This window comes from Castor canadensis, chromosome 1 (assembly GCF_047511655.1).
Source record: "Castor canadensis chromosome 1, mCasCan1.hap1v2, whole genome shotgun sequence".
Lineage (NCBI taxonomy): Eukaryota > Metazoa > Chordata > Mammalia > Rodentia > Castoridae > Castor > Castor canadensis.
This window is the reverse complement of record NC_133386.1, coordinates 25954840-25977699: the sequence shown is the minus strand read 5'-3', so window position 1 is coordinate 25977699 and position 22860 is coordinate 25954840. Positions and strand designations below refer to the sequence as shown.

The window sequence follows — 22860 nt, the reverse complement described above, 5'->3', positions numbered from 1 at the left end:
TCTGCCAGGTAGCGAGGGGGTGGGGGGGAGAGGGAGGGGTGGACTGGGTGGTAAGGGAGGGGGTGGGGGCAGGGGGGAGAAATGACCCAAGCATTGTATGCACATATGAATAATAAAAAAATTAAAAAAAAAAAAGACCAATTGCAGGAAGGTGCTATATAGTTGGTCCCACCGATGTGCAATTTTAAATTTTCCCCTGAAGATTAAAGCCCTATCAGAGTCCTGGAGGAGCTGCTCTCCACGTGTTTATAGGAAAGTGGATCCACATGCGGAAAGAGATGGACTGTGGCAGGCATGGAGATCTATCACTGAGCTAACTCTTCAAGAAAAGACTTGCACCAGCTGTAAGGAATGAGGATAGCTTCCAGTACCACTGGAATCCTCGTTGAGGTCACACAGTTCTTAAGGGAGGAGGGTTTAGAGGTTAGTGATTAAAACTATGGAAATGGCAGGCATATTTTTCTCAGGATGGCCTCTTGTCAAAGATCTAACCATTGCTGTAGGAGGTCCTCCCCATGGCTGATCCCTCCCATGAGGGATCTTTTCTCCAGAGATCCCCATGGGACTGGTGGTTTCATAGGATCTGTACTTTAGACTGACAGAATCTGCTAATCACCCTGCCCAATTCTGCTTCCTCCCATTCCTTTGCAGTAAGAACTTTGGTGCTCCCAAAGCACCAAAAGGGTTTCCTTTCTGAAGAACCTGACCTGGCAGAGGACTATAAGAACTTATATTTTCATTAATGACAAAGACTCTATGGCAGGAAGCAGCTTCTGTCAAGTGACACAAAGAAAGCAAATCTTGTGTCAGGAGGCAGTGGCAGACTTTGAAGGTGGTGCAGACCACAGGAAGGAGCTTGAATTTTATTTTTGCTCTAATATCTCCCGACATCCTCTTTGGTGGCTCACAGTTTGAGATCACTGTTTCTCCTCCAGCCTTCCATCTGTTTGAGGGAGAAACAGGAGATGCCACAAGGGGAGGGGACAACACCTATATAAGGAAAGCAAGGTTCCAGACTACTATCCATGGGGGCGCAAAGCTGTGCCACTCAAACCCCCTCCAGTCCACTGGAGACCTGTGAGGCAGTGTTTTGGTTGGGCACATTGGCAGCCTGGACAGTTTTAGGCATTTTGTGGCATTTTGTTTTGACAGATAACAGGTGGGGGTTCCAGCAGAGTTAGCTAGAGCCCAGATACTCCCCCTGCATATCTATTCTGATGCTGATACAGATTTTGTAGGATAGCCTTTTTCCTGGGGTTGAACTCCTTAATGATAGCTCATTTAAAGAACTTTTTCTCATGGCAAAATAAATGACTACAGCTGTTCTGGTCCTTGTCCTGTGAAAAAAGCCTGGTCAGTATGGAAGGTAGGTTATAGCAGTTCACTGAAAGGAACTATTCCAGTAACCCATTTAAGGAAATGGACCTTAAAAATCAGGTCCATGTTTTGTTCAAATCCTAAAATCCAATATCCTAAAATGAACCAAATTATCCTACTGTGTCCATTTATGATGGATCTCAGCAAAATAAAGAATGACTGAGGGCTGGAGGTGTGGCTTAAGCAGTAGAGCACCTGCTTTGCAAGTGTGAGGCCCTGAGTTCAAACCCCAGTCCCACCCAAACCAGAATGCTTTTACACGTACGCTGCAAATACATTAATGCAGAACCAATGGAGTCTATCCAGTGTTTCACCTGTGTTCCCAGGATAGCAGCCACAGAGTGGAGTGTGTCACCTGTGGGTGAGGAATTAACATGTAAAATGCCTCCTTCCTTTTCTTTCCTCGTCATTGTGATTTCCTAAATGAATATAGCCATAAAATAGCCTCATATTTGTATATAACCCTGCATGCATTCTCATGTATACTTTAAATCACCTCTTGATTACAGAGTGGCTAATTCAATGTAATGCTATGGGAAGAGGTGTTTAGGGAACAATGATAAGAAAAAGTCTACGTGTTCAGTAGAGATGCATCATTTTCAGATTCTCTCCTCTTTTTTTTCATTTTCCTTTTTGTGGTGCTGGGGACTGAACGTACTGCTTTGCAAATGTTGGCAAGTGCTCTACCACTGAGTTATATCCCCAGCACCTGTTTCAGATATTTTTGATTTGCAATTAGTTGAAAGCACAGATGCAGAACTCGTGGATAGGGAGGGCCAACTGTATATCTCATTCCCACAAAGAAAGTGACAGATTTCAATCAAGATTCTTCAGAAACAGTAGGAGGGCAGAAATCAGACCAAAGTCAAGACTGTTTCCAACTGACAGACCACATGCTCACTTGCTTCTCTCCAACTCTTAGAAAAAATAAAGTGGAACAAGCCCTGGGGCTTCCATGACTCTGGTGTAAGGAAGGCTATCCATCTCCCCTCATGGAGCTTTGAGTAAGATGCAGCCCAGAAAAAGCAGCCCTGGGGTTGGAGATTTAGCTCAGTGGAAGAGCGCTTGCCTGGCAAGTGTAAGGCCCTGAGTTCGGTCCCCAGCACCGGAAAAAAAAAAAGGAAAAAAAAAAAAGAAAAAGCAGCCCTCATGGAGGGTCAAGTAGTACAGCTGAGGCTATATGGGTTTAGGAGTGAGTCTAGATTCCTGCTTCTCCATATATCATCCACACTTGTGAGGCTCTCACATCCCTTCACCTGTCATAGCATCTGATACCAGTAGATATGTTATTTGCATTTCATCCAAAAGCCCTTATTTTATTTGGAGTCGTTCCCCCCCACCCCCCAAAATGTTCTTTTAGACACCCTAGTGTCCGTGATGTTCTTTCTCCTCACTGTGGGGTCCCCACCTCCCACAGGCACCTTCTGATCTTCACTGCTGTTCTTTTTGTTTCCAGCAAAGCATTCAACAATTTGGTACAAGAAGACTTATTTCATTATCCAAAAAACACATGTACAAACAAAAAGAAGTAAGTTTCAAATATTGACTTTACAACTGTTTTATTCAAAGTAAATTTAAAAATCTAATAAATATCTTTTAAAAATAGGGATGTTTAATTATTTCATAATTAGTTGTGATGTTGCTTATCTTACTTTCAAGCAAATGATTAAGTTCAAGATTTCTGATATCTACATACATTCTAATTTTTAAGGTAGCTATGGAAAGATTTCATTTTCAAAAGCCAACACTGCTAAAATGAGCCATTTGCCTCATTACAGTAGACGATTGCCCCAAGGGATAAAAAGCCCTTGAACCTGTATAGCAACAAGTTAGGTCTTGATTTCTTGGTGTAGAAAAAGAAGGGCTTTGTTTTCTGCAGAGAATAAAAGGAGCCTTAACTCTTTCCTCAAAGACATGTCTAAAATGGGAATCAAAGTTTTCCTTAAGAAGCCTAGTGATGATTTCACTAGCGTGGTCCACTCAGGTCGTTTTCATACCACTGTCGATGGTGATTGACAGATACACTGGACTTAGACCAAAGATCTCAGCATCTTCATTCGTGAGTCCTTCAAATACATGACTGTGGTTTACTCTAAGTACACGGACTTTGGGAATAGAGGGAGGACCACAAGAATTACCACGTTAAAATAAATACTTCCTATACTTTTCTCCCATGTCTACAAGTGTTGGAATTCTGATTGGAGATTGAAAAGTTGTTAGTAACACAATTGTTTATAAACAAATATAAAAACACACGAACCAAATGATGCAAAAAAATCTTTTTAATCTAAAAACTCATTCCCCAGGGCTAATTAATACCCAAGCCCTACCAACCTGTATCAGTTTATTTAACTAACAAGAGCTATTCAGCATTTTTTTCAAAGTGAGATAATATATAATAGATTTGGTAAACCTTTCTAAATTAGGACACGATGCTGCAGGCAGTTCAAGGAAAAAAATAGCATATTTTTCTTTGGTATAACCAAAAGAATATCCAAAAGTTAGCAAATGTTAACATTTCAAGTGATAAGAATTGCCAAACGAAGTTTAAACTCTGGTTAAAAAAAAAAAAAAAACTCTTGTAAAAGGGAAACCTTCACACCCACAGTTCTGTAGTGCAAGTTTTCAAATTTAATTCTGAAAAATAATTTTATTTCATAAGCAGGAAACAAATTCCAGCAGTGTATCACTTACTCTTCTTCTTTTTTCTCTCTCCTCTTGCCCCCTGGGCCCATCTATACCATCACGTCAAGTTCAAGTTCTCAGAGAAGGGCTCAGCTGCTTCTTAAGGAGGACATTCATGTCAACTCCATGCACTTTCACAGCTGCACAGCAGCAGGCACCAGGTTACAGCATTGCCACTTCCAGGTTTGTCATTTTTACAAAAAAGAAACAAAGCCTTTTTCCCCCTGAAAAAAGTACCGGAACCACTTAGTCACTTAGCCCATTGTGTTCCCTATACTGTGTCCCCTCAGCAGCACACGTGTGCATGTATCCGTGCTACTGCTTTTTTTTTTTTTTAATTTAAAGAAGTAATGGCCTTCTCCCTTCCTCCAGGACTCACTAATTCCATAAACATAATTCTCCCAAGCCAGATGCCAACTAGTCCAGAAGACCCTATCACTCTACCTAGCTTAACTCTGACCTTCTTTCTCCTACTTCTGTACAGGCTGTTAGCGTGCATATTTGTTTAAAAATGAAAGTGTTCAAAATGCACCCAGCACACACACACACAGACACACACACACACACGCCCAGCATTTATGAAACAACAAAATCTTCCCCAGGAAGCACTTTCAGAAGTTTAAGCTTCTACTTGCTTTTAAGCCACATGGCAAGTGGCAAGTGAGACCTCAGTGATCCACAGTGCTTGGATACCCAGCACCGATGCTGAGTGGGGCCAGGGACAGCCAGGAAAGGCCCCTCAGGCTTCCCAGAGCAGAGCTCCTCTGGTCCTCCAACTCATCCAGATCAGGTGCCTTCTGGTCCTAACTGTCCTTCCTCCCAGCATCCCGACACTGCTCCAAAGGGTCCCTGTCCTCTACTCTGGCTGTCCCACCTGGGGGGCCAGGAGCCCCAGACTGCAAGGCGTTGAGCTCCGGGCCACATGGCAGATGGCCCTGGTTCACCTGCTCGCGCGACAGTCCGTCCAGGGACCGTTCTCTGGCCGCGTCCAGCACCCAGCGCGCTCTGGGGTCCGCAGGCTCCCCGGCCTCCCCTTCTCCCTCGGAGATGACCGTCATCGGGCTGCTCTGGATGCGGTTCCGCATGCTGTACCTGCTGCTGGCCGCTGAGGGAGGGGTGCGGCTGCGGCCGTACCGGGGCCCGGAGAAGGACAGGCTCCGTGGCATGAGGCCTTCGTGCTTGGCCCACTCTTCCTGCGCCCTCCTGTTCTTGCTCGACGGGCTCTCAGGGGCGTCGGGCGCGGGCTCCGACCTGGATCTCTGGAAGCGGGGGTCAGTGCTCTTGAGCATCTCGGCCGCCGACATGCGCGCGCTGGCATCCGAGCGACTCCCCTTCTTGAGCAGCAGGGCTTTGAAGTTGTCGCTGCTGGTGCTGCTCTTGCGCACGCTTCTCTGAATCGACCCCACTTGCCTGGGAGAGGCCAAGCTGGGGGCAGCTCCAGTGGGTGTCACTGGTGGGGAGGGAGAGTGGTTTCGGGAGTGGTCGTCCTCGGAATCTTTGCGGCCAAGCACTTTCCTCTTGGATCTGAGATGCAACGACATTGAGATAAAGGTTAGTCCTCCTGAACCTTTGCTTCAATCGCAGCGCATCTTGGGTCACCATCGACTTAAAACTGACTTAAAAGATTGACTGTCACTATGGAGACGGTCAAACACCCTCACAGTGCATTACCAAGGGATGTTCATCAGTCACTGCCCATGGCCACTCTCCACCTTTACTGGGTTATTTTGAGACAAACATCAGACACTGTTAACCTACTTCTCTGAGGCCTGCACCCAAAGTTCTCAGCATTCACAGCTTTTCACACAGCTCTTTTGGTCTGGGCTTATCCTGTGGACTTCACAGGTGTCATCTTTCTACTCTTGCTTGTCTTGGTCAGGCCTGATAGATGAGCCAGTGCCCAGACTATCCCTAAGACACGCCCCACTCCAGGTTCTAGACAACACTACAACGTTGCACTCTCATTCATTCTAGAGTTTGACACAAAATTCCTTCTCAGTTTCTACAGGGCCCTGTGTCAACTCCCAGAAATCCAGTGTTTCAGGGGAAATTTAAAAAAAAAAAAAAAAAGAATGAGCCTTCTGTGCCAGCTCCATTTCATGGTAGACTTCAGAAAACCTCGCACTCTCAAGAAAAAGTGAGGGGTAGAACAAGGAGTAGATCTGGGAAAGAAAGGTGTTTTCCATGGGGATTTCTTGTCCTCAGTCTCTAAGAACCTCTTCAATGTGGGGAGATGGTGATAACAGAGAGTGAAATCCCCTTGCTGGTCTCTTTTTACCAGCTACTATTTGTGTGCACATCTATTGCCTATGGGATCTTGATATAGGTTACATAAGAAGGCATGTGTCTGTCTCTCCTGTTACAAAATCATAGCCTCTGCAGCAAGGAGAAGTTGGGAATGTGGTATCAGTACACACAGATTAAGAGTTGACTCTCAGTTTCACCTTTCCAGCTGTGTGACCTGTGACAAGCTGGCCATCAATGCTGCATTTCAGTCTTCATACTTGGAAAATGGGTATGTTTGTGCGGAGGAAGAAAGAAGGAACCTCTGAAGTCGAACAGACCTCAGTTAAATTCCATTGCTAAAGCTTCCCTGTATGACCTTGGGCAAGTTAAATTCCCTGTGGGAAAAAGAAGACTGTCTAACTCATCATTTGTCAATAAAGATGAGTGGAGTAACACCCATAAAGTGCCAGGTATGGAAGAATGCTTAACAAAGCTTCGAGTGTCACACTGGGAAATGAATTCCCCCTGCCAGCAGGTCAGGCTTTAGCTTTCACATGGCCTACACAGTAAGGCAGAGGGGAGGATGGGCCCATGTTGGTTGTTCTGGGAGCCTTTGGTGCTTCCAGTGTTGTCTACATGCTTCTGGCAAAACAAAATGGTGGAGGATAGGCAGTGGTGAGGATCCGAGACAGGTCCCAGAGCCCTGGTGGCTATAGGTCAGCAAAATGTGGCCTATGATACTTTCATCAGTGGTCAAAAAGGGCAGTGCCCTAGTGTCAGTTAATAACCTACAACAGACCACAAAAATAAAACATCTCCAAGTCAGAGAGCCGGAAAAGAATTTAGAAATGGTTCGGCCACTTTGGGTTTTAGAGAAAGAAATGGAGGTCTAGAGAGTGAAGACACACACAGAGGGTGAGTAAGACAACCAGGACTCAATGCAGTTTCTTTCCACTGACAGCACGTGGACTCATAATTTACATGGGTAACCCCCAACTCAAGCCACTCTGCTCATCTTAATCTTTCAGATATTGCCCTGTGGGGTAGTATTTTGTTCGGTTTTTAAATGGTGGTGGGTGTGCTGAGAGACATAAATAAGCCACAAATATACTGGCTTAAAAACTATGGCCTCTAATTATAGAATTAAAGGAGATGATGGGATTTTATAAAAGCATTGCTGTTTCTCAGCAGCACCTGCCCCTTACAATGAGAGTTAAATTTATACATGAATTCCTTGTGCATTTCTAAAGAAGAAAAGGACTGAAACAGTTAACACTGGTTCAAAAACTAATTACTTCAATAAATACAAAAACTTCACACCTCAATGTGTTCTACACTTTCCATCTGGCCTTAAATCTGAAGTGAACTAATTTGCATTAGAAAATTTGAAAGCTGTGCCTCAATTTAGATAGTCTTTATTTTAAATTATGAATTTAGGTGCTGAAGTAAATAAAGTCCTAAATATCACAGACTTTACATGGATTTTTATTACTGCTGATACAGTACTAAAGCTACAGCAGAAATTAGCATGTGTCCTTGCTCTTTCTTTGCTATCCACTTCCAGGGCCACTTGGCTTTTATCTCTCTCATGTGTACAGAGAATAATACAGACTGGCCGATTTTCACATCTGTAGTTGTAACTGTCTAGTAGGAGAAGCCACAAACTTTCCAGTGTCTTCTGAAGGTTGCCAAAATAAAATATAGAAGAGACCTTTGACATATTTTTAGGAAAAGTATGCAGTAAACTCGGCCCCACAACAGTTGGGCTTCCTTAAAAGCAAGTATTTAGTACATAGAGCAACTAGGCAACACAAATGTCTGTGGCTTGCTATTATAAATATATATTCCTGTATATTTAGCAACTCAATGCATTCCATAGTAAATGAGAGACCTGGAATCTTGGAAGAATTTCTTGACAATTAAAGTCCGGTTGGTTTCATTTAATTCAGAAGATATTTATTGAATGCTTGTTATATGTCCAGCATGGTTGAAGTTAAAAACATCTATATAAACTTCCAGAAATGTCACTAAGTTTGCTTTCAAAAGATGCACCATTTTTCATTTCCTGATTCTGAGAAATAGTTGGATAGATAGCTACCTTTCTATTTTGAATGAACTCGAAGAAACTAGTGAGACATGGTAAGAGGAGCCAGTCTTTAGGGGCTATTTCACCTAAACTACAGTGGAAAGGCAATGAACACTGGGCAAATTCTTGATGGACAGATCAACTTGCCAGCTTGCTTTCTTCCCGAATTAGACATTCGTGTGTTGAATGAGGAGTTCCAGGTAGGGACAGCATCATGCATTCCATCCCATACAAGAGTCCTTTCAGTTAAATTCTGAGTACTGGGGAACAGTACTGGCACAGGTTGTTTATACAGAGACTCAAATAATTTTATAGGCAGCTTTGCTTCATAAAGGGCAAAAAAAAGGGAAGAATAAATGCCAAAATAAGGTCTCAGCAGCACTCATAAGTTACCTGAAAATTCTGTAGTAAGGAAGTCTAGAAGGAAGCACAAAGTTTAAAGTATTTGCACACGTACAATCTTATCAATTTTTACAATTGCACCACAGTGTGACAACTCGGCTGTTTACAACCAAACAACGTAATCAACAGAATGTTAGTGCCAAATCATACTCACTCTTAAAGGTGACTACGTATACAAACAATAACAGTCCAGGCAGTGTATTTTGAAAACTTGACTCTGTACTTCGTTTTAAACCAAATTATTTCTGACGCCAGCAGATGGCACTAGTGGTACATAGTAACAAGCAAACTTCATTCCTTTTGCTCCAGCTTAAAAAGAGATGTACTCTTACTGAAACACTGAAGGAGCCAAAGAAATTGCACTGCAAAATTATGGATTTTCTGTAAAATGCAAAACATAAAAAATAAACTAAACACCCTTAGGAAGGGAATTCTGTAGAGCCAGTCTGTTCATCCTGAGTCCACAGACCCAGTATTCCTCACCCTGGCCTGGATTTGTGCTGCTCTAATCCAGTTCTTGTAAATACTGTCATATGACCTGCTAAACCACTCTTGAGCATAGATTTAAAAGAGTATAAATCAACATAAAAGAATGACACGTGTGCATTGACATTGATCACAGCAGTACTCACAATATCCAGATATGAAATCAGCTGAGACAGTGCCAGCAAGAGCACTGTCTACCAGAAGGTATATATATTGAGTCTTTGTCCCCTATGTTGTCATAAAAACCAATGGCACAAAGTAAAACAGAAACTGGAGTGAGAGGAAATAAAAGTATAAAATGCACACGAAAAATGGATAAGAAAGTTAATGAGTCATAATTGGGTGACAGAAGAAACCTTGAGAAAATAAAATAGGGGAACTATTTGAAAAGAAGGAATTACACCGTAGACGAGTACAAGGAAGGCATTTTGGATACCTGTGAATAGCTGCAAAAAGGTCTTCTGTGGTCCTGGGTTTAGTGGGGGTCACCACCTCATCACTCTCATCTTCCTTAAAGTCACAGGCTTCTGAGGAGGCACTGGCTGCACTGGTCTCCAGCACCCTTGCTACAGAAAGCAAGCAAGCAGGCAACACAATTTACGCAGTGACTAGCATTTCAGTCCTTTGCCAAACTCTGAAATATGCTGCTTCCCTGCCATTCCTGACAATGGGAGGACGCGGACTGCAGCAGGCTTTGTAGCTTTATGGAGACCTGGGGAAATGATACTAGCCTGACACTTGGGGCTCAGTCTTTTCTGTTTTAGAACTTGCACTGAATAGCCCTTATATTTCGTTAGAACGTTTCACTGCAGCTCTTCAGAAGAGAGATTACTCATTGCTAGTTCACACCCAGCCTGCCGTAGACCACCCCCACCTCCCTATTTTCTACCATTCTAATACTCTGGATTTTAAAAAAAAATTCATAAAATGCAAAGTTGGTGGCAATATATAAGAAGCCCCCGTACGGCTGGCTTAACAGGAGTTTAGTCTGATCTACCTGGTTCCGCATATGAGCCAGTCTTCAGCAGCCCAGCTTGGCTCAGCTTCAAGTGATCAGAGGCGCAAAGCAGAGAGATGCCAGACTTACCTTCTCTGTCCTGTAGAGATGGGCAGCTCTCTGCATTGCCCCCACCATCCAAGCGGCTCTCAGCTGGCTCTTCCTGTGAGGGGGCTGGAGAGGCATCGGGCTGTACCATGGGGGCATTGGCTTCCACTCTGCTAGGGGACTTGGATCCTGCAGTTCCTCTCTCCAGAACCAAGCAGCCAGGGACCATGGCATGAGAACCAGCTCGAGCTGCAGGACTCTCTTTTGCCTCGTGGCTGTGCCCAGAGCCCTCTCCTACCCTGGTGGGGCTAGGCACCCCTCGAAAGGCTTCTCTCCCGTTTTCTGTGGGCTCTGCTGTGAAATCTCTCTGCGGAGGTGGCACCACAAGGAACAGTTTGGGCTTCTTGGAGATGGGGGGTGGTTTCTTGCTGGGTGAAGAGTCTGGAAGTGGGGCAGTCCTGGGGACCCGCCGAGCCTCTGCCTCCCCAGTGCTGGGCTCCAGTCGTGAAGCTCCATGGCTGCAGCTCGGAGGGCTGCCACGCTCGGCTGCACTGTCGTGGTCACCCTGACTTGGGCTCTTGGCAGGCATCGGAAGCAAGCTTGTCAGGGAGGCAGGCTGGCTTTCACTCTCCATTTCATTTATGCTATTTCGGGATTTGAGGAAAGCAGATGGCTTTAAGTGATACTGTGGAGCAGTCGGAGTTCGTTGTTCCTGAGCTGTTGGTTCAGACAGTAGTGCTGCCTCGGCACCAGAGTTCTTTCTCACGGGCCTCAGCTGTACCGTCTGCAACACTTCTGTGGTGATCAGGGGCATGGGGGGCCTGCCGCTGTCCTCCTTGGTCACAGGTGGCTTGAAGGCCTCCCGGGAAGACTCGGACTGACAAGAGTATTTGAAAGAAGGCCTGGTATCTTTCATGAATTTGGGGTCCAGAGGTGGGGCAGGTGGGGGCTCTAAGGTGAGCAAGAAAGGTGGAGGCTCTGGCAAAGGAGCAGAGGAATCTGGAAGGAGGGGGCTCAGTGCTGTGGGGGGAGGAAGAAGGCACCCATCAGTGGTGGGGCAGAAGGGGACCAGGGCTTCTGGTGGTGGAGGAGGGAATACAGGAGAGGCAGGCAGAGGGGGGCCCTCAGAGCAATCTGCTATAGGAGGAGGAGGAGGAAGAAAAGATTTGTCAGTGGGATGTGAAGATGGGAGAGGAGGAGGAGCCAAGGGTGAAACCATGACTGAATCCAGCTTCTTCACAGTGCCACTTCCTTCAGTAGACGTGTTGGAGGAGAGAGAAGTGGACGAGGAAGAAATGGATACCGATGAGATCAGAGAGGACTTCCTTTCTGGTACCTTGGGCTTGGTTTTCCCCTTCCCATTTGCTGGTGACATGGATTTTAAAAACACAGGCACAGGAGTGAGTGCTGTGGGTGTATTTGACTGGCTGGAATAGCCACTGGATGGAGAAGTGACTCTCTGTGACTTCTCTGGTGATGTGATCTTTGGTTTGACTGAGCCACCAGGCACATGGGGCATTGTGGGCCTGGATCCCTCTTGTACCTGGCGGACTGGCCCATTTCCAGTTGAAGTCCCACTGCTGGCTGAGCAGCCCCCTGCTGGGTGCTCTGGGTCTTCGTGCATGCCTGTGTAGTCAATGTAGTAACCCCAAGGGTCCGTGTACTCTGACTTAACGCTGCTGGTGTCGCTCTGTGACGGCGTGACCCCGCATAGGGAATACACGTTGGGGGTGGTGGCTGAGGTCATGCTGCTGCTGGTGCTGACTGTGCTCTGACTCCGGGAGCGAGGCAGCCAGGGCTCCTCGAAGTCACTGCAGGGGCTGTGTGAGGGTGAGTTACTGCCCTTGCCCGGGAGGCTCAGCTGCAGGGAGTGCTGCAATGTGGCGATCAGGTTCTCGTTGAGCACCTGCCCATTGGGCTGACTGCCCTTCTTGGGAATCCTGCGGAGAGAGTCAGTCCGGGAGGGTGGCAGGGGAGGCTTCTTTGCTTTCTTCAGAGAGATGTTTCTAGAAAGGGATTTATCAAGATAACTGGACCGGTCCCCTTGGCTTTTCTGAGCTCTTCCATCAAAAACATTGACTACGCTGTGCCTGGGGTTCCCAAAGCCCTCACTGCTACTGCACAGATGCTCAGACCCACGTCCAGAGTCACTGTGCAGAGATGTGTAATAGCCATCGTGGTCCTCTGAATACAGGGACCTGGTATCCTCTCTAATGGATGTTTGGTCCAAACTGCAGCTGCTCATGTTACTCGTGGGAGTGGAGTAACCAGGAGTGGCCAGGTGCGGCTTCAGTGGGGAGCCCCGCCCATTGTTGGAGGCTTTGTATTCCCAGGGCTCCGAGCCACTGTGTCCTCTGTCACCTGAATAACTAGACTCGCTTTTGGCATCCACGTCTTGGGGGAGCGCTGGGAAACTCAGGTTGTTTCTACAATTATAGGGCATGGCTTGGGACCCATTCTCCCTGTTTGCTGGGGCATTTAGAGAGCTGTCTGAATCACAGAGGGACAACAGGGTGGTGGCACTGGGGGAAGGGGAGTCTAAGGCCTGTGAGTGACCGGCCTTCCAGTGACGACTGGGAGGCTGATGATCGTCTTTCACAGTACATCTGGAAATAAGGTGGTCCCTGGATTTTACCTTTGCATATGAGGAGGAGCTGGTCTTCCTACTGTCCAGCTGCCCTGCACTCGGAGCAGTGTGAAGAACAATAACCTCAGAAGAGGATGAGAGTGTGGCATTTGGGATGACGCTGGTGGAGTAGGTGGCATGAGGAGAAACCACACAGGCTGGGCTGGTTACAGTTTCAAATTCCAAGTGCCTCATCTCCTGGGATTTGGGCCTCTGGTAGGGGAAAGGGTCTTCCATGTCTTCTGCAGGGCCCAGGGCACGCAGCCTTGCATCCAGGGAATGGGTGCTTGCCCTAGCTCCCGAGCGTGGAAGACTGTGGAAACCAGCATCACTGTGGAGGCGAGAAGGGAACACAATACCCGCAGAGTCGCTCAGCACAGACATGTTCCCAGAGGAGCCTGAGAAGTGGCTCATTTGGGCGGCAATGCCTAGCCCCTTGTGTGCCCTGATTCTTCTCATTGAAGGTGGAACAACCTTCACATCCTCAGTCTGACAGCTGGAGCCCCTGGTTTCTGAGCACTGCACAGCAGACTGATAGCTATCAAGTCTTTCTAATGTAGAGTAGTGGTCTGGGGTGTGCACCGAGTGACCACCAACATCATCTTGGCCAGTACCTGATGCTGGAGATAAAGCAGAAAGAGGCTTGTTACCTGAAATTACAAACCCACAAGCCATCACTTGTACCTTCAGCCCTTCTGACTGTTGTAATTAAAAAATAAAAAATAAAACTCTCCCATTTGATTTCTTTTCTCCTGTGGGTACCTAGCTGAGCTTAAATAGTTCCCAATACCTCCTAAAATAAAAGCCCTTATCTTTAATTTCATGTGCTTTCCTTAATTGTACTTCAAATCCTCCTACAGCTTGAGTGCCTTATATAGAATTCTCAGGTATGCCCTTTGAGATCAAGGTCACTGAGCACTTAGTGAAAGGTGTACTTTTCAAATAACCAACTTTTGGTAGAGACTTCAAAGTAGACTTTCTCCCATCAGAGAGCGGCACAGATCATCTATGAAGCAATGACCATCTTTTCTAAAAACAAACATATGTAATAATGGAATAATAGGGCCATAGAGATACCATTGAAATGCTACTGGTATAAAATGATGTTAATTACATTGATTCTTTATGTCAGAAGGAAATCCTAAGAAAATAAAAATTGATTTACAGGCCCATCTGTGTTTCAAACATTTCAGTATCCATCTTAAGCCATTATCATCTGTCTATTGGTGACATTCAAAATTCAACAACAATCTGTTGTGTTCTTCTGGTGGTAGTGGTTGGGGGTAGGGAAGCAGTAAGAACTGGTTCAGTAAACATTTCTCAAATGAGGGTTATTCACTTCTTGGGGTTTTACAACCAAACAGAGAGTAGTATGTTAAAAGGAATGAAAGAAACATGAGGAAGTGTAAAAAGAGAGGCAAGTCAATGACAAAAAACCGTAAGTGCAGATAAATTGATGTCAGGCTACCCAGAAAAGAAGAGAGCTTACAAGAAAAGTCATGAAGCCAAGAATTCACCCAAAGTGAAGTGGGGGAAAAAAAAAAAAAATCAATCCTTAGAACAACAGTTTCAATTTTTAAAAATAGTGGTAAAATCATGGTTCTTTTTCTCTCTTTTTCATTCAGTAAGAAACATGTATGGGATAGTAACCAAATATAATTATATACCAATAAAATCATCTTATCTCATTCTAAAAGATGAAACCTCATTATACAATGTTCAGATTAATTCCTGTGAAGTCTCCAGATTCAGGGAAAATGCAAAATTTTGCCAACTGTATTTAAATGCAAGGCAACAAACTGTCATCAGATAAGTAAAGATAAAGAAAGGATGTCAGGCCCAGACTTTGCTGAGCTATGCTGGCTGGGCATCTGTCTGTATCACTGGACACTTACGTAAAAACAGTGCAATGATGGGATTCCTAAGAACACCGTATGACTTTACCATCATACAGCATGTGGCCCCAGCTGGATATATGAAGACCTTTTGCTATTTGAGTAGCAAAGGGCATTACTAAAATGGCAGTAATATGCTTATGTCAGTCCCCAAGAAGATGTCACCCTGTGAAGATAAAGTTTTCTTCACTGTGGTGTGTCTTTAACATGAATGCCCCATTTTCTGTCTATCTGCTCTGGGTCCTCACTGAAAACACACACACACACACCACACACGGCTGTCTCTCAGAAAGAGAATTTATGGGCAAAAGGGAAGGCATAGAAAAAAATCTACTTTGACAAAAGAAATCAGAAAGTACAAGTTTCTGCCATTTGGTAATCTAGAAAATGGAAGGTGATTGTATGATGTATCTGTTTGTCCTAGGTCAATGCCAAATATTCAAGGATATGCCATTCCACACAATGGGCTTAATATCTTTTTCTCTCAAAACTGTAGTGGTGGGCTCAGGGGTACAGCATGTGTCTAGCATGTGTGAGGTGGTGGGTTTGATACCCAGCACCGTACACAGAACAAACATAAAACTGTAGAGACTTTTGCCTAGGGTTAGTGGTAAACTTTTTAACTGCCACTGTTAAACTATCTAAGTGCCATAAATAAAAAGCCTGATATTTTTGGATAATAACTTTGAGCATAAAATCATTCTAGGCTTCTGAAAGTAGAAATATAGGGCTTTCTTCACTATCTACATTTGAACATGACATTCCAATTAAAATAACAATGTTTGTTAAGAATATATGAGAAACTAATATATACTTACTTTATCACAGAGACCACCAAAATTCTATTCCCAAAACAGACCCGTAATATTTTCACAGTATAAAAAGTATCACAATACTATCCAGGCACCAGTGGCTCAATCCTATAATCCTAGCTACTTAGGAGGCAGAAATCAGGAGGATTATGGTGAAAAACCCAGCCTGGGCAATTAGTTTGAGAGACCCTATCTCGAAAACACCTAGCACAAACAAAGGGCTGATAGACTGGCTCAAGTGATAGAGTGCCTGCCTAGCAAGCATGAGGCCCTGAGTTCAAACCCCAGTACCACTGGAAAAAAAAAAAAAAAAAAAGAGAGAGAGAGAAAAAGAAAAAGAAAGTGTTACAACATTAGGTGACATTTATACCTAACAAATTACGAAACAAATTACAAAAAAAGAATCCAAACAAATGTAAATCACTCAAATGCTACAGGTTCTGATGGAACTTACTGGATTTTAAAACATGATGTAAAGATGTAACTATGTATAATTTTTCTTTTGCTCATCAATAATACCATAAGGGCTTTCTAATTTCTGAAACATACATGTAATTAAGGATGACAAAAATCTGTGGTAGTTTTTGTTTGTTTTTTCTCTGGTTGAAGCTGGGGATTGAACCCAGGGCCTCAAGAAGGCTAATCATGAACTCTACAGCTAAGCCTGCAAGCTAGTTTATTCATAGAATTACTATATGAATTTTTTAAGTCTTAAACAAGGTTTTTCTACTTTGAAAATATCTACAGGATAAGTTCAGTGGCCAAATATAGTTTTATACCAACAAAATAATCCTATCTTAATTCTAAAGGATGAAACCAAATCATGACGTTCAGATTCGTTTCTATGTAATTTTAAGGTAAAACAAAACATGTGAAACTGTATCCAATACATTTAAATGGAAGAGAACAAATTATAGGTCATTAGATATGCTTTGGAAGTAAACATTAAATGTCATACCTTGATTGTAAAAAGCTCTATGTGGACTACTCTCCAGAGTCCCCTATATGGATTTTGAACTAAAAACTACCTATAATTAAGCATAATGGATCTTTCTAGTTACCAGGAGTATGTCTGTATGGCTGGGTTTTTAAAAATCCAAACACCTGGCAAATTGGACAGTGTCATTTTCTTTTTTCCTCTGGTGGTTCAAATCTAGAGAAAGAGTAATTTTAAAGAAAATACAAAATGTTTATTTTTTGAAATGATCATTAAGTAGTAGAGACTTGCAAATCAGAGTCCTTGTAAATATAAAATATTGAGAGAAATGGTAAAATCATACCAGAAGTCTTGAAAGGATGGGGCAAATATACAATCCAATATGTTACTTCCCTCACTGGAACCAAAAGCCCTCCAACTAGCTTATCTATAAAACTAGAGTCATTGTCTGATTGTCTTTTTTTTTTTTTTTGTAAATAGCTCTAACTTAGTACAGTTGTGTCAGTAACCGCCCAGCTGTTGTCTGGTTATGCCATATACTGTGCAGTGACACTGACTGTTCCACGTCTAGCAATAGTCACAGCACGGGGGATGTGAGGAAAGCTACTTTCTTTTCTCCAGCATTAGTGCTGGCTCCATGCCACATGCAAAAGAGAGAGGTACATGGGTTCCAGGGACTCAATCATTGATTAAAAAATATTAAAATTACAGAAGATAGGGTTTTCCTAGCTGGACAGTTCATTTCCATAAAATCAAGGAAGTAATGGAGATATCGGCTCTTCCTGGTTGGTTCAATAATAAAAGTGGTAAAAGCTGCTAACCCTCAGGTTCTAGGCTTCCTATTACATATGTACATGGCCAATTCACACTGAGTATACATGCATGTACACATCTTTATCTGAGCCAAACTATTCTTACACTCTGTACAAAGTCATCTAGAATCTATTTATTTGGGCTGGAAAGCCACTTAAAATGTAACTTCCCACAAGGCATCAAACTTGTCATCTATCAGAGGGCCTAAGTGCCTGTCCTTAAAATCACTCCTTTAGATTAAGGCCCATCTTCTAAAAAGACCAGTTAAAGTAGAATGTTACCTGAGTACCATAAGAAATTAGCTCATCAACCAATGGCTGAGCATGAGTATAGATTAGTTTTTCAGGTGTGTTAGCTGTCATCTCAAGAAAAGAAAAAAAAAAGAGTCTGAAAGAATGAGACACAGCTCTGTTTTGAGGAGAAGAAAGTACACTGTACATTGAGGTGTAGATTTAGAGCGGGTGACTTCAGGGCTCAAGTAGCATCCAGGAAATGAACCCAATACAGACATCACAAATTCCATGGGTATACTTGCAGTCCTTCCTTTGTTTGTAATAAACCCTTCTGCTATGGAATAAGATGAACACCTGCAAAGTATCCAGGTCACTGGAGTTACCTAGAGAGGCAACACACTACTACTCTTGTCCAAATGTTGCTATGGTCTAGAAGGCACGGCACAGATTTTCTAGGACTGGATGGCAATAAAAGGGAAAATGCAGTTAAGGAAGTGTGAGTCTTCTCTCTCTAATACAAGACATTTAAGCAGGGATACTGGGGGAAAATACATAGGCACAATATATGCCTAGAGCCTTGAAAGCTGAAATGTTCCTTCAAGGTGCTGTAATTGATACATCACTATTGCTAGGATAAGTTCATTTTGACTAAAAGACTAGTACAGAAGCTCAGAAAAAATTACTCCATTTCTAGACTGCATCTTCAATGGAAAATAAGTAAATTAAAACATCAGGTGAAAACAGTTATTAGGAAATAAGCCCATAGATTGGTAAGGAGGAAGAGGCAAATTTCAAGGGAGATAACATTAAATCCCCCACAATAATGACAACAGTGGCTATTACATTTATAGTTGTGCCAGAAATTAAGTACACCATATGTTTAAATTCATTTAGTCCTCTAACAACCCTATGAGATCGTTCTAATAAGATCATCATCCCATTTGTGAGGAAGTGGACCCAGAGAGGTAAAGTAACCTGCCCAAGGTGACCCAGGCATGCCAGGATCAGGATTCAGACCTGAGCAGTCTGGCATTGGAGGCCTAACACCCCACAAGAGTGTCCTTGCAGACACTCTTGCCGGGCCCCATAAAATACAAGGAGAGGAAAAGATTGCAGAAGGAGGAGGATGAAGATTATCAAAAGCATATAGAAAATAAGCACAAACACAATGGGAAGCGAACAGTGAGCTACACAATTTTCTACCAGCCTTGATTTTTAAAAAACTGCTTTCTGCTTTAATCACAAGTTGAGAGATACTGAATAAAAAAGCTTATGAAAATGTTTTGTTGAAAGTAATGATGGAATTGTATCTACATGACCACTTTCTATTGAATTGGCATCTACCATTAAACAATCCCAACTGCTGCCTCTCATGATGAAATCCACACTTCACTAGTGTGACGAGTGAAGCCCCAGGATGAGGTTTTCAGTTCAGGAAAACTTAAGATATGAAAGTCAATTTAATTGCGGAAATAACCAATGTTTGCAGTACCTGGAGATGATGATGCAACTCTCAATTTCTATCACCCCAGTTAGCAGCTTTCATAGAACCTCTCCCCTCCACCTTCTCCCGGAAATGCAGAAAATCACCTGCACGGGCTGGAGGACTTGCACCTACTGCCTCATCAGGAAAGAGGCCGGCTGTCGGAGCGTATGATCTGATCAGCACAGGAGGTTAGCTCAGTAATGCCAACAAGTGGGAAGGGCAACAGGACAAAATTCTGATGAGCCATACCTAGCTCCTTCTGAATGTTGTCAGGGACTCCTGTAATAGTCTTTCTCCTTTTGACTTTCTTCGGTCGTCTTACCAGAGTGTCTGTGTAAATTAGTGACCGCCGAAGGCTGGCCTGGCGATCGAAATTCTCCCCTAATGTAGAGTAGTAGAACAAGCAAAGCAATGTTATTTTCAAGCAAGCTGACACCATGCACTTTCGTCCAGAGGCTGGTTGTAAAATGATAAGAAGGAATTAATAATGACGTTAGCCAGTCATAGGATGATGAATGCTGAAGGGTGAAAAAAGGAAGGAAAGCACATTGTCATCAGAAGGCTGATTTCCAATTTCTGGAGTGTGTCCTTCCAAAGGACGCACCTTGATCTCGTTTCCAAATGAGCTGCAAGTTTGTTAATAACGCCCTTCAAGAGTGATTCTGTTTCATTTAAAAAATGAAGCACAGAAATGTCATAATGAGAACCTTAAAGTACAATTAATGTACACTAATAAAAAAAAGAATCACCTTGCAAGTGTTTCACATAGGGCCTCTGGTCACCAAAATTCAACCTTTCCATTGCATGGTGATGGCAATGAATATATTTTATTCATCTGGTCATCCAGCAGAGACCAGCATAATATTTCATGTGATGAAAAAAGAAGACATGGAGCTTTTGAGGAAGCTGATGATTTGGATAGACCAGAAACTGTTACAGTATGAGGTACAGCTATAATGAAAAATGAAAAGCCTTATGATGATAAAGTACCTTTCCCACAATGAGACCCAGTAGCACGGCTGTTATCAAAGTTGAACTGTTCCTTTCTGGCTCATAATCTTTTTTATTTTGGGGGTGTGGGGGAGGGATGAAATCCAAGGTCTTCCTTGCACATCCTGGACAAGCGTTCCACCACTGAGCTCCATTCCCAGCTCCACTGTCACTTTTAAAGGTTAATCTCAATTCACTGACATTTCAGGTCACAGTGTTGCAACAAACCCAGAATGCAACATCTATGACTTAATTTTCTTTCTAGAGTACAAGCTTATGTGGTTAACACACCATGGGAAACCATAAAATGATAGTTTGTAACAGTTCTTGATTGGTCTGCTTTAAATGACTTGCCACTTTGATTAAAGGAAGTTTTATAGCATTGACCATTTTACATGGCTATTCTCTTTAAAAAGAGATTTTAGAAAATATGTGTATACACATAAATCACATTCATCCATCATTCTATGCATACGAAAACTATAAAAATGTTCATTCTTGCTTAGTAATGTGGACACATTCAAAGTGGGTATGTTGTAGACCATGTCTCTTTAATTTGTTGGACTAAATTGTGAACCCTATCTAACTTCAACCTGCTGAGGAACAGACTTGAATAATAAATGCTTGCAAACTTGCAAATTCTTGCAACTTTTTTTCAGAATGGAAAAAACCAGAAATGATTGAGAGAAGGCCTGAAGCACCAGAAGGCAGCATTGCGAGTAAATGGGTCACTTATGTGCAGTAGAATAAATGATGCTTAATAAGGGCAGGACATAGTCAGTGGTTCATTAGCTTCCTGCAGCAGAAGAAAAGAAATCCCTTGCATTATGACATGAAGAATAGGTAAAACGTTAGTAGGAAGTTGCATTTTGTCTCCAGTTTTGCTTCCCAGATTAAAAAAACAAAAAAAAGCAAAACCACCAGAGCTCCAAGGAAACAAACCATATGTGGATAAACATCTGACACACACCATCAAAGGAATGAAATGTTCCTTCCTGTGTTGTGACCTAAAAAGACTATCTCACCTGCTGGGCTACACATTTCTTGAGATAGAGACCAAGACTTCTGGACCTTGGACTCCCCTCTGGTGGTTGCCTAGTGCCTGGTATGAAGTAGTCATTTAATAAGTGTCTACTGAATTCAATCACTCCCTTTTACTGACAAAGGGCATGAGTGAGTCCTGGTTACTATTTAGAAGTAAACTGAAGCAGCTCAAACATCAGCACAAAGCCAGTTTGCAAAAGCTGCTTAAGCATGTTTGCCTAGTACATGGAGCTTCTAGGTGGAAGAGCTGCTACCTCACATGGCACTTTTTACTGCCAACATTCTGTTCTCTTGAACTTTTAGAACATACCAGGTCTCCAGAGAACTGTAACTAAAGGGATTAAAGCAGCTTTCAGGCCAGGAGCTCACTGTGTTAACGTTTTGTATCTCAGTCCGCTGGGCTTCATTCTGCATTTGAAGTATTATATTTATTGGTACCTTTTTTTCTGCTGATCCTTAGTAAAAATCAAACTAGAGGGTCAACACTTGCTCAAATTAATAAGCATATGACAATTTCCTACAAGAAGGTATATTTTTATCTCAACAATCATACAGGACTTTAGAAATATGCCACTTAAGGAGAAGGAGGCTATGTAACCTGCATCGATTCAACTACCCAAAGTAAAAGTTTTAGATTTATTGCTTCTCTAGACCAGATAAGAAAGACTAATCCTTTAAGAAACATATGTGTACGTGAATACACAGATCCAGAAAATAGAACAGTAACTACGTAATTAGGTATTACATTTAATGTTGGCATTCCTGCAAAATGTTAATGGCTCAATGAAAAATAAATTGCATTTTGACATAATGCAGTTGCTCATTTCATCATTGTCATTTGGGTTTCCTGGGTGGCATTTAACGGATTCCTTTTAAACACCCTGTAATTCACATCCATTTAGTCATCAAACAGGAGAGAATTAAAGCTTAGAGATATGACACTACCTTCCCATGCAACAATGTATTTCATTGCAAATAATTCTTTATTCCTGAAACTAGTGCCTCTATTTTCAATCTCCTGATCTCAAGATAATGCATTTCAGCCTGATTCTATTAAGATTGTCGTAGTGCATAACATAATCTTCTCATTTCATAATATCTTTTAGGCTTTTAATCATACCTAATTACATTTCTACTGCATTTAATGAATCAAATAACGTAGTTCTCAATTTCTTATAGAAAAATATGTGCCTAAGTATTTAATCAAGCAATAAATACCACATTTTGTTCTAAAAACATAGCTACTTTAAAAACAATCTTTTAAAAACATGAGCTAGGTAAAGGAGAAGCAATTCATGGAGCTCACCAGTGTTATTTATAAAGAAAATGGGTTAAAGTGTCATGCTGTTTCTTTAAGACTTAAGTAAAATAAATGTGAAAAAAATGTATGTGGAATTGTACCAGTCCCCATGGCTCATGCCAGTAATCCTAGCTATTTGAGAGGCTGAAATCGGGAGGATTGTGTTCGAGGCCAGCCTGGGAAAATAGTTCATGAGATCCCTATCTCCAAAATAACCAGAGTAAAATGGACTGGAGGAGTGGCTCAAGCCGTAGAGACTCTGATTTGTGTGCATGAAGCCCTGAGTTCAAACCCCAGTCCCACCCAAAAAACCCAAAAAAATGCATGTGGAATTGAAAATAATTCATGCATTTATTTATTAAATGTCTATGGAATTCAAATGAAGAATTCCAAATGTAATTTCCTAATATCCTGTAA

General features: G+C 42.7%; 1 protein-coding gene across 7 annotated transcripts in view; it reads right to left on the bottom strand.

The window, feature by feature from the left end:
* Positions 1–2919: 2919 nt before the first annotated feature.
* Nhsl1 (NHS like 1) overlaps positions 2920–22860 on the bottom strand; it is a 219084-nt gene continuing 199143 nt past the window's right edge. For 5 of the 7 annotated variants that reach the window (XM_074073580.1, XM_074073587.1, XM_074073600.1 and 2 more), the window contains 4 exons: positions 19359–19490; positions 10350–13553; positions 9699–9828; positions 2920–5586 (listed from right to left, as the gene is read on the bottom strand). In XM_074073580.1, the coding sequence (XP_073929681.1) occupies positions 4866–5586; positions 9699–9828; positions 10350–13553; positions 19359–19490 (4187 nt within the window). In that variant the 3' untranslated portion in view covers positions 2920–4865. The remainder of the gene's footprint in view (positions 5587–9698; positions 9829–10349; positions 13554–19358; positions 19491–22860) is intronic. The other 2 variants (XM_074073591.1, XM_074073595.1) reach the window with 1 other exon arrangement.